Source organism: Calonectris borealis, chromosome 2 (genome assembly GCF_964195595.1).
Source record: "Calonectris borealis chromosome 2, bCalBor7.hap1.2, whole genome shotgun sequence".
NCBI lineage: Eukaryota > Metazoa > Chordata > Aves > Procellariiformes > Procellariidae > Calonectris > Calonectris borealis.
Genome location: NC_134313.1, coordinates 94,766,514 through 94,779,559, shown reverse-complemented (window position 1 = coordinate 94,779,559; position 13,046 = coordinate 94,766,514). Strand labels below are relative to the sequence as shown.

The 13,046-nt window shown below is 34.0% G+C and overlaps 1 protein-coding gene across 5 annotated transcripts in view; it reads right to left on the bottom strand.

The window, feature by feature from the left end:
• Positions 1-13,046, bottom strand: part of EXOC2 (exocyst complex component 2) — a 131,084-nt gene that overhangs the window by 27,961 nt on the left and 90,077 nt on the right. For all 5 annotated transcript variants that reach the window (XM_075142572.1, XM_075142571.1, XM_075142575.1 and 2 more), the window contains exons 21-23: positions 12,960-13,026; positions 10,809-10,925; positions 7,817-7,958 (exon numbers count right to left, since the gene is read on the bottom strand). In XM_075142572.1, the coding sequence (XP_074998673.1) occupies positions 7,817-7,958; positions 10,809-10,925; positions 12,960-13,026 (326 nt within the window). The remainder of the gene's footprint in view (positions 1-7,816; positions 7,959-10,808; positions 10,926-12,959; positions 13,027-13,046) is intronic.

Below are 13,046 nucleotides of genomic sequence, written 5' to 3'. Positions count from 1 at the left end.
GGATCTGGCTAGAGATTGTCAAAGGGACTTTAAAACAGTTCTGGGGTACGAGAAGAGAGCAGTCCCAAGATCTTTCAGCAGCAAACACTACCCAACTGGATATTACGTGAGAAACAACAAAGCATCTACAGTGAGCATGCCTGTGGAAGTAAGTCCTTGTAGGAAGAGAATAAGCCCAAGCTAAAAAGCTTAACTAAGGAGTCTGAGACAGACCCAACACCACAGTTTGGGACTACAGGAAATTTTACTTTTCATGTGACTTGCTTTCCCGACTCCACTTATTTCATTACACCTCAGTTTGTTAAAGATTGCCACAGAAACTACCTTGACCATTACCAAGATAATAAAAATCTAGTTTCTAAGGGCAATGATTGAAGGAGCAGTCTAACACCGAGCCCACTTGAACACACATCACTACCAAGGTTTTAATTTTTTTTTGGCTTATAATCAAATAAAAAGAAATAATAGTAATAGTGACTATTGGAGTTCTAAGCTTTTGGCTTTTTATACTACGACCTTATCGTACCCCCCTCACCTCCCTGGTCTTCAGTTCTGGCTCCCAAGCCCATCTGAAGCACCACCAACTTTTTTTTACAAAACTAATTGAAAGGCTACAATATGATAACCCCTGACTTTGAATTTTTAGTACATGATTCTACTCTGTGAAGAATTATGTGTAGTAAACCAAATGCAAGAACTGCAGCCATGCAACACATGGACTGTCACACTTCCTGGCTGAACAGGTCATTTAAGGATGTTGAATTCAGCTCATTCTAATAAAATATCAATTTACTAACGTATGTTGCAAACGCAGCTAGTTTGAATGAGAAATAGCATAGTATTAAGTGGAGTACTTAAAGAGTACCATGTATAAGAATACTCCAGTGTTCCAAAAGGTTTTTCCACAAAGGCACAACATACCAATACAGATACACAGCTGTTTCTTCAAGTGCTGATGCTCTTTTCTGCAGCCCTGTGTTTATGTGGTCTCCTCTTTTTTCTTTTTTTCCTTCATATGTCCCAGATGAGCTTGCTGCAGCTCAGTTCTTCCAGGATGCAGAAAAGAGACCCAGCTATACTTTATATGAAAAGAGAGAGAGGACAGAGAGAAGACCGAGAGAGGGGGGAAAAAACCCCCACTTTGCTGCTGCAATTGCTAGCAGTTAAAGGGAAGTTGCCTTTTCAGTAGCAAATATTGGCACTCTCGCCAACTCTGAACCCCCTGTGCACTCTAAACTGCAGCCTGAGAAATGCTGCAAGAAAATGAAATACTATGGCATACAATGCAAGAACGTGCACGCTGTAAGACACATTAGGCTTCAGTCCGTACCCTCTCCTTCTACTCCCCCTACTCTAGCCAAAAATAACTAGCTAGCGGAATACACCTGTGACTGTGTCAAACAGTTAAACAACTGGCATTTTGTAATAAAAAAAGCACAAGTGACAAGTCCTCTAGCAACTTTATTTGCCAGTGCAGAACACTTATTTTTTTTTAAATATTATGGCATTTATTTCTTATATGCAACAGAACTGCAAAAGTATCATTGTTTTCTTCCTGTTCACATACAAAGACTAACTAGCACGTTCTATCCCTGCATCAAAATAGCAGAATTTGGCCTTACTAAAACATAAGACGACAGGACATCAACAGTTTGAGATCTGTTGGAGTTCAAAAACATCTACATCTTGTAAGATGATTCTGAAGCCATCCATTTGAAGTGTTAGAAGAAATCTAAAGGGTTACAGAGATTTCAAACCAAACTATTTTTCACATTTCGGTCAAAAAGTAATTGCCTATTTCTTAAAAAAAAAAAGAAAAGTTTCTACTATATCCAAATGTTTTTAAGATGTAAAGGCACTTGTCATCTTTCATGTAAGCAGGGTGCTGGTGCCCCAAATGAAACAAAAGAAGAAAAGTTAGAGTTGACAAGTATGTCGCTGTGTAACAACAAATTAAATACGCCTTTTGATATTTCGTTTTTAACTGTTGAGTACCTTTTCATCAGGCTATTGCCATTAGAAGTTTTTTATTAGATTTTGAAATTAGACAAATAACAGATAAGAGATGTGACAAGTATATCAAATCTGATTTAGCAGATCTGACGCACTTAATCTTTTACTGTAAGAATGGCATTTGATATATTTGAAATGTTTCAAACAATGCCCCCTTAACATGCCAAATAAGAAATTCAGATTTAACTCTACTATATTCAATTTATGCCAAGTACAGAATGAATATCTAAAAAACACAAACAATCAACTTTCAACTGAAAGTGCGAAATCACCTGAAACTTTCAATGCGATGTGAAATTTTAAATACTACAAGAAAAAAATCTGACAACACCAATGAAACACAGAATATACATATTTTAAAAAGATTGTTAGACTAGCCCCTTCAACTCTGTGTGCTGTGAACTTTGAGTGAATGTTGGCTAGACTGCACAGCAGCCAGTATTAAAACATAATTTATGAAAAGAGGTCACGATATCTGAATTCCTCAGAAAAATAAATGAACACCCACTTTTTGTGTGGTAAACAAATCCACACATACTAGAGTCTCAAATTTATGTACCTGTTGTATATCTAAACAAATAAAATATAATTAAACTTGCCACATTATTAAAAGTAATTTGACATTTGCATGCAAAAGCTCACATTAATAATCTAAAAGATTGAATGCCCACATACAACTACTTTTGCTTGTACCGCACAAACTTCAAAACACAGAAATCTTTTCTTTCCAAATTCAGAGTAACACAACCACCTTGTTAACCCTCCAAAAGACTATAGGCTTGGAATCCAGAAGAGATCACAGAGCCTAATTTTGCTTGTCAGATAAAATTTATGCATTTAAAATAGAATTTAAAAAAACCCAACAAAACACAACTTACTACCGAAAGAGAGAAGAATGAACACAAAAGAAAGTCTTGTACACTGAACTAGCTGATTGACCAGCATACACAAAAAAAAATCTAAAAACATACTCAGCAGCTGATTAACGTTATGTTTCCCATTATCCCTTTCATCTCTTTTAATTCTGTTAATACCATAGATTAAATTAGAACAATGTTTCAAAGAAGAAAAAAGAACCAAACTGTATTTCCTTGTTGCTGCATGGTAAAATTGAAGTCTTTGTTGTAAAGACTCAGAAGTCAACATTGAAATTAAAATGAAAATTTAAATGAAAGTTAGTTATTAACAATAAATCTAATTAAGTTAATCATACTGCCTTCTAACACCAGAAGTCACACCTTAGATCAAAATAAAGGGGCAAATGTATAATTACATTGTGCACAAGTTTTCTGAAATTCAGAACTTTCATATTGAAAAGAATATGTATGTTGAAAAACTAAACAATAAAAGTTTTAGCACACAGGCTAAATTAAAATTTGCCCCATGCAAACAATTTGCCCTTCCTTATATTTAAAACTGTAACAAAAACCATATGTATAAGTAAATATCTGATAATTACAGGACAATTGCTTAGGTGAGCAAGGCTTTTTCCACACTGACAGAAACATGGTACAAAACTTTAGTATTACTTATTTTTCAAAGCTTGCTCAAAAGGCAGGCTTCTTAATTTCATTCTAATTTCTTCAGAACTGTTAATTTATTCTTCTATTTCCCCATGAATTATATCATGGAAGGAAGTATTGGCCCCAGTACTTACAGACAGATGACTGCAAAGTTGCCAATGATAAATAGATTGTCAAGGTTTTGGGATGAGATTTTTTTGAATATTCTATATACTACAAGACTTCAGGTAGTCAAATTCAACATGAATGCTCAAATTGACAGGAGTCAAAGAAGGCATTTTAAAGATAAAGACAAAAATGTTTAAGTGAGTTATTAACATGACATAGAAAACCCTGCGGAGGCAGGGACAGAATTCTGCCTCCACTTTTGTTCCCCCTCCCAGATTATGCTTCACTCACTTCTCAAAGTCTGTAACAGCTGAGGATAGATTTTTGCCTGTAACAGCTCCACTTAACACAAAACCCAGTTTTCTCTCCAAAGCAGCCTCCATTTCATGAAGCAAGTCAAGTGTACCCATGTGGGAAAAAATGTTATTATTTAAAGGTTGGATTACGCTTGATTGTTTTTGTGTAGTTTTTTCTGTACATAATTTTTATTGACATTGAAAAGAAAGCAAGCAAAAAACCAGAACGGGGAAGCCAGAAAATTCTCCTACTGCATTGGTCTATATGGCTCAACAACAGACTTGGCAATGCATACGTGTAACTTCTGTACAGTAGATTTATATGTATTTGAATCATTTGGCTGATGTTGTAGACCTTGACTTTTGTAGCCTTGATTCTAAAAAAGAAACAACGTTGGTGGCATTGGCAAGGCAAAACATTTAGGCCATTGTTGTGTTTTTCAGTGGTACTTCCTATACATAGCACGTAGCATTGCCTGTAGTGTTATTATAAGTATATACATAACTTCTGCCAGCTATGCAAAGAAAGTGATCAGTAACATTAATAGGTTGTCATCCCTAGAGGACAGAAGTGCAAGATTGAGGGGATTTCTTCGATTACTCTGCAGTTTCTGGTAAACTCACGGATCTAGTGAGTATCAGACCTCTCTGCCCTTTTATTTGCACTTCAAGTCTGTCTCCTGTTTGTATAATCCCTTTCAATCCATTTCTGTGTTAATTCCATTTCTAAATCCTACCCTAATTTATGTTTCTACCTTGCTTATCCAGTCCTGGTTTCCTTCTTTGTTCCAACCTTCGTTCCTTGCTTGATAACGGTCTTCAACAAGCTTTCTGTTCCAGTCTGCTCCCTCCCTTGCAGTTACCTTATTTTCTACCAGCACTGATATCAACCCCACGAAAAATTCCATCTACCCAGAAGCATTACCTCCCCAATAGTCCAGATGAGGTGTTCTCTGCATTCTATTCAGCCTTCCAGCTTCTTCATTCTGCTTGGTAACAGCAGGGGGAGCATCAGGTAATACTTGCTAGTGCTTGACCAGTACAATTGTTTAAAAGAGTTGCAACCCAGCAGCTCTGGGCTAGACTAGCAACACGGGAAATTCATCACCAGAAAATTCTCAATTTTATTCCTAACCAATTCCCGAATATTTTCATACTCACGTTTTTCCAAAATGTCCTTTGCAAAAGATACATCTGTGGCATCAACATGCCCCCACTCTGGTCAAATTTTCAATCGCCAGATGGAATGCTCGAAAGTTTCAGACTGCATCAGGGAAATTATTTGCCTTTTACCTTATCTTTTAAATATGGGCAAATTGATGTCTTTGCCCTCTTCTTTCCTTTCAAAAAAAAGAACTGTTCTTGTCAAAATTTGCCTTTTTATTATCACTAGTACTATTTGAAAGCTAATGCAAAAACACCATCCAGAAAAACTTCAGGCCAAACTATTATGTCTTGGCAATCAGGCATAGTTGTATTCACTAAGGAACGTCGAGTAGGAATGTCGAGTAACTTTAATTATGCAATACTACACAACACTGATAGTACCACTCAGGAACACAACTGAGGCCTAGATGTTTTGCCTTGCCAACACCATCAACTTTTTTTTCTTTTTTAAAATTAAGGCTACAAAACTCAAGATCTAAACCAGTCAAACGACTCAAATAAAATCTTTAAATTTTTGCAGTCATAAAGATTACTGAAGAACAGACAATTTCTACTATACAAATAATTTTTTTTCCTCAACAAATCAATGTGCTGATCTTTAACAAATCCTTGCATGAACTGTGTGTTTGACTCTGTGTGACCCACTCGGAGTCATCTATATGCTATTTTAGTTTAATAAAGTAGATACTTTTCATGCTGTACTTGGAGATGAACTGCAAAGTAAAGCTTTGTTTGCTTTGGGTTTTTCTAAGTGGAAAATGAAAAGATAGTATGTCCACTGGAGCACTAACTGCATCTTTTAGATTACATACGGGTATATTTTCTCAACTATAATCTTGTACAATTTAATGTTGTTTGTAAATACTAGTTTATTAGAAAAAAAAAATCAATTATATGCTTGCTGGGTGATTTTTTTTTTGTAATTGAATACTGGAAAAAATGAGACTATCATATGCCCTGTGAAGAGGTCTTTTTTTTTTTCCCCCTCTAGTCCTTTTCAATAATGACGTTCATCTACCTCCTCCAACAGGGAGGCTTTCCCAGTCACTTACTAATTTTATCTTCAGAGCACCAAATATTTTCAGGGTCAACTAACCATTGCTATAAGCAAAGAAATTGAAGGTACTCGAAGTTACTCTTTTATACCAATAGTAAACAGGGTACATTTGACAGAATTTATTAATCAGAAAGATGGTTCATCAAGGTGGAGAAGCATGGAACATTTAGTCACTTCTTCTTTCTTAACATGTCTAGCTTGGGTATTAACAGAGAAAAAAAAAACCAAACAGCTTTTTTACTACTTCAAATTGGCACCTCTTGGCCAACACTATAATATGTAACGCTGAAGAGGAGTCTCTAATATTCACCATCTTTACTTTGATTTTGCCAAAAAGTTGCAGAGAAAGTACATAAAACCAACAATAAATTGGGCAACAAGCAGACTAAGGCATACCTCTAATTCAATATTCCCTTTAAACAAAAAAATACTACAGAATAATCCCAAAGGCACCGCGAGTCTAGTAAGTAAAGCCCAATGCACTAGATCAAGAAATGAGCGTATAAAAAGCTGACACAACTTCTTTCTCTTTGTCAGCTGGTGGGAATGCAAACATGCCAAGCAAAAAACATACTTCAAACATGACGAGAAGTTATGTATTATTCAGATATAAATTTGAATATGCAAGATTAAAATCTAAGTTATTTCCGCTATAAACTGTATTAGAGCATATATTCTGAGCACAAAAGTAGTTACAAAAGATAGAAGAGACTTTTGTCTAAAGTAATAAACCTTATAATCTTTGTGTTTTTAAGGCCCAGCGAGCAAGCACTGCAGCTCTTGATTCACAGATTACAAGTGTGCTTCTTGTAATTACCTCTCTATCAAATTTTAAAGTACCACAAAATTTCTACTAGGCTTGCCATATACAACTGTATGAAACAATCAAAACAAGAAAGTACAAATTGTCATGTCAATCATTGATTTACTGAAAAATTAATACAAGACCACCTTCAAGATGCCATATACTGTGTTACGGCAACTAATTTCTACTTGATATTAACCAGGCATTCATATGATAAGTGGTTTAGATGTATTAGATATGACAAATTAGATGTTCAAAGGACCTAAATGTTAAGATGTGCACAGTATTCACTAGTTAAAAAAAAAGAAGACTCATTTGTATTATGCTTCCTTAAAACAGAGGCTCTTAAAGCACCTAAATAATGACTAACATCTCAGTCATTCTAAATACCTTATACCTGCCCTTCTTTGATGGTTTAACATTCTTTGCTGAACTACTGTTATAGTATGCATTTTCTCATAATTTTACCTTTTCAGAACTGTAATTACATCTGTTACAAAAGCAGCCAGATTCTTTGGAAAAAATCCCAAACAATCTCAATGCTATTTTCTTATTAAATTCAAAGATGTCTTTTATAATTCTTTCTATTATATATAAGCAATGAAGCAAAATAATCACAAAAAACAAGTATTAAAGAGATTATCAATGATAAAAGCTGCTTTAATCATTTGGGGGTATTTGAAAAATGATTTAGGAATTAAGTAAAGTCTGTGAGAAAGAACTTATTATAAGAACTTGTCAAAAGTTAAAAACATAGACTAGAAAAAAGTTTTTAATTGTACAGTATATTTTAGCTCCTGTCAATCACTGTTAAAATAATTTCAGAGTTTAATAAGCAGATATTTACCTGCTGGAACAAGACAATCTTTCCAATCAAAATATCCTGCATAAATGCCAGGTTCTAATGACCCAACTATCGGATCTGCCTTGAATTCAATGTACATTTCAAACAGTCTTTGATCCAGCTCTTTCAAGGATTCCATACTAACCTAAAAAAAACAAAACAAAAAAAAAGAAGAAAAAGAAAAGAGAAAGAACATAATAAATAGTCATTAATTACAAGAATTAAATCACATACCCCAAAAATTTACCTCATGTCTTCTTTAATTTTTGGTAAAGAGTAGCAATTACTTACACATTTCAGTTCATAATTACATATATAAAATCCTAGGAACTTCCATATTATCTGTCCATCCTATCCAGTATAATTTTTTGTTTTCTGATTGTGCTCAGCAGCAGACATTTTTGGGAAAAGTCCAAGGAATGCCAAAGCAGGCAGATAACACTGTAATTGTCAGGACTTGATGTTGCACCAAGTAAACAACTGAATTTTGTCAATACTTTAAAATATGCCCATAATAATTTCCATCCTGAAACATGAAGATTTTCATATAATACTTAAGATCTACCAATCGTAATATTACAATTTCCCACTATCTGCTCTATATTTGAAAAACACACAAATTTATTTAGGAGCGTCTGCCTTCTCAAACTATACATGCGAACTTCCCTACTCTACTTCAAGGCGTATCTGTACAACAGGTGCATAAGCTGCAGCTCACCAACATCTGCAGAATTTTTCTCTTTAACAGCTTTCTATGCAATTTTTAGTAATTCACACTGAAAGCTAAAGGAATATGCAGAGTTTGTTCATAGTATCTGAACAACTTTAAATTTTATACAAGACTTTTTATGAAACACAGGTACCTCCTGTAATTATAGCTTCTAAAACAATTCTGGAACACAATGCATATCATAAAACGTTAAAGTAGAAAGTCAGTATCTTACAATGGTAATGAATTCTAAATGCAAATAAAACATGCTGAAAATATCATGTGACTTATAAACGTAACTACATCTAAGTAGAAGTAAGAGCTTAAACAATAGCAAAGTAAAGCTTTTAAACTAGTACTCATTTTCCACAACCATTAGGGAAAAAAGCATATATATTTTATATATATATGAATGATAATTTCCAGAAGCAAAGGGGTTTAAAACTGAGGAAGACGACAGGACTTTAGATCAAACTGGGAATTCAGAAGAAAGAAAGAAAAGAAAAATACCAACTTCTTATCATTTGTTTCTAAAGATTTAATCCTGCAAGCTGCAGAGTAAGAGATGAAGCTTATTCACTGCAGGGATGTCTCTAAACTGTGTTCTCCTCTGGCATGCCTATATTGGTAAGTGAAGAGAAAAGGGAACTGCAATATTTGAGTCAAGAATAGACAGACAGATAAGCCTTCAGGAATGAGATTATTTTATTGTAACTTCGTATTTGGCACACAAAGAAAAAAAAATGGAAATAACAACCACATAGAATGCAAGGAAATTTTCTTGGCTACCATTTTATGATTTCTATATCTTCAGAATATTAGATAATAATGATTTCCCTTCTAACCAAAGGCAACTTTAAAAAAAACCCAACCAAACAACACATAGTTTTTATCAACATACACTACAAAATTCAATTTAAAATTCAACCTATAACGCTAACAGAATTTAAAAGTATAGTTTTGTTTCAGTCTTCTCAGATAAAAACAAATTCTGTTTTGAAAAAATTTTGTCAATTCTTCATTGCAAATTTTTTTAACTAATAAATAGTTAAATAAATTAAGAAACTTACAGATGTTTAGGTGACAGAACAAAAAACTGAAACAATCAACCAACCCCTCTAAACCTCTGTGAGCTTCTAGCCTCTCAAAATTAATGAAGGATTCAAAAATCGCCCTTTTAAGATGACTACCTAATTATCCAAACCCTCCCAGCTAGCATTACTGATTGATGTGTCCCATACATGCAGTACTGCACCAGTCAGTGCTTTCAAAGGGTTAACACAGATTTGAAATTAATCTGCAACTTCAAGATTTGAATTTTGTCATTTATAAACCTACGAGACACTTAATGGCAAACTTTGATGTGGCTGTACAAGACAGTGTTGAATACATACATAACGATGTCTTATTTGCTTATATAGACAACACTAACTGTACCTAGCTCAACTCTCAGCTGTCTCAGTAGCAAAAAACGGCAATATCCAGAGTAATTTTGTATACTGTACTAACCATACAAATCATATCAACCCCATTTAAATGCTATTCAAAATTACTTCAGCCACAGAAATTCCAACAACATTCAGGCAGAATGGGACTAAGGATGTACTATATAGTAGAAACATCAGTTCGAGTGAAATATTGTACTCTGCACTGGAAAAGATAACATTTTACTTCTAATCAACAAATGTTTCTGGAAATAAACTAGCTTTATGGTCCTAATGATTAAGTCACAACATTTCTCAAAAAATGATTAATCTTTACAAAAAGGCAGGAAAATGAGACAGCTACTGCCGCCCACTTTGACATTTTAGTTCTTTGGAAAAAAAACAAAAAAAAAAACAACAAAAAAACCCAAACACAAACCAAAACATAACAAAAAAACCCTGAACTAGTTTATGAACAACAGCCATCAGTAACACAGATTGCCAGGTGAAATAGTTTATGAAGTATATTTCTGAGATAATGATCTTTTATTCTCTGCATTAAGAAAACATAGTGACATTAAACAGCTTTACTAAGAAATCTGATAAGCTTTGCCATTGAACACACAAGTCCTGAATAAGAAAGAGGTCACATTTTCTATACGAGCTATTTAAGCCTTACAGGAACACAGACAACCGTATCATTGTTCTGTCCAACTGATGCTTGGAGTCCCACTTATTTGGGAGGCTCACCCAAGAGTCCTTTTGGCCATTTGAACACTTGCACTTAATTTCCAGAGAAAGTAAAACACATAAAAACTGTTTCTTTCAAGCAACAATACTTCATTCCAGAGCTCTCACTTACTTGAGTTATTTTTTCAACACCTTGAAAGCCATGTTTCTCAAAATGTTCAGCTATATTTAGGAAGGTATGACGTTCCAGATAACGGCAGTTACTGAGTGCAATTAAAAGCCTCTGTTCCTAAAAATTTGTTTTAAGAGAAGAAAGAGTATAATAGTTAGAAAAAAGAAATATCAGCATGACCAATACTGTAAATGAATAATATTTTATTGACTCTGTGTGTGATAAACATGCTGATAAAGTGGAGTTTACAAATATTTTTGTCAATAAAACACCAAGAACTGAGTGAATATCAGGTATGATCATTGAACATGTATGCTTTTTCTTACAGGATCTGGAGCGTTCACTGGAATAGCTGTGACTAATACAGAATCGCGGTTAAGACTTCTTTACAAAAATTAGGTTTGGACAGCTTTCCAGGAAGCTGTTTCTGGCTTTTACTTTGTTTCAAGAAATATGCTAAGAATTATGACCATGAAAAATTAACTGAAGATCATCTTCACTTTCACATGAAGCTGGCTAAAACAAGGGAAGCAAAACATGTACTGAATGAATGCACTCACCTATTCTAAAATACTAGAAGGTCCAGAAGTACAAGACATAATTTCAGCAGCTAATTTGAAAAAAATCTAGGTGGTTAAAACTCATCTCTGTTCTTCAATGATTTTTTTAATTACAAGAAGGACAAATACATTCTGGAGTTGAGATACGATAATTGCCTTTCCCTGACCTTGGTGCAACAAGGTGTAGTTTCCAAAGAGACAAAGAACCAAACAAGATAGAGCTACTAAATAGATTTGGTCTTCCCTCTTCCCCTCTCCTTCTCTCAATGGGAAAACATTTTTCTACCTCAGATGGAAGTTCAAAATCAAAACCAGCAAATATTTTGAACACAAAATTATTTGACAATGAAGTCATCACAATAGTGCATATCTGATTTAAAATGGTGTTGGTTTTCAGACCCAGAAGAACTCCTGACAGTTTTGTATTCCAGTAATATGATGACTAGTATTGAGATGTGCAGTCGCCTACTACTTTAAGTTATAATCTGTTGGTATACAGACTATTCAAAAAATGAGAATTTTAAAAATACAGTGACAAATCTTACTCTGGTCACTCACTTCCTCTGTTCTCATTACTGAATCAGGAAAGAGAAGATAAAGAGTTCTGTGATCTACAGAAAAAAATTAATATGATACCATGGAAACCAAGCATTGTCTAAAATTGTTGATTTCTTCTTTTTTATTTAAACATTCATACCTATGACATATGGGAGGAAGTCACAACCACAAAAAGTTACTTTGTCAACAATTAATATAAAAATTTATGTGTTGCAAGAAGAAAACGATACAAAGAACCAATTATTATAGTCTGCAATTCAGAAACTTGGCCTGATTTGGCAATCTGTGATTCTTTACTGTAGCAGGAATGCTTATTGCTCTTGTAAATGAGGCAAAGCTGGGCTTCTGACAACATTTAAAACCTGTACTAAGGAATATTAATTTTCACTAGGTTTCTTACAGGGAACAACTACATTTTTTCATCAGCCATCGGACTAGAAGAAACTACATTAACCAAAGTCAAAGTGTCAAGAATATTAAAAATCTTTTTTCCAATTTCATAAAAAAACAAACCCAGATCCAAACAAGCCAAACAAATAATACCTACTCTCAGTAAAGTCATTTTTTGGGGAGAAACTACATTACTGAATATCTGTATCTTCATGGGTTTTAAAAAGTAACTAATAATGAGACCAGTTCTTATAATATAAAACAAGGTGATAAATCAAAAGTCAAATCCTTAGCTGTTTTAACACCAGTGCTATTTTCACGGATTTCAATGATGCCATTTTAGTTTCTGAGGGGGATCTGGTTTCAAAAAATGTCTTCATTAGTTACCTTAAGATGGTATACTAAGGTATCATAAACAAACAGTGCTTTTAAGAAGAGCCTTATATTCAAGCCTTATATCCTTGTATTTTCTTACGCTTATATACATATGTATCTAGGAAATGCCTCTAGAATACAGAATTGCTCTCTAAAAAAGCAAACCAAAAAACTGAAAGACTTAAAAAAAAAAAAAAGGACCGCATTCCTGTAACTTTGAGAAATATTAAGTTTCACATCAGCTTTTAGAAACAGAAAACAAACTTACTGAAGAAAGACTCAAGTCTTCACGAATGCTTCCAAACAAATCTGGAGATGCAACATCAACTGAAAGACTAGGAATATTGTTTAAGAA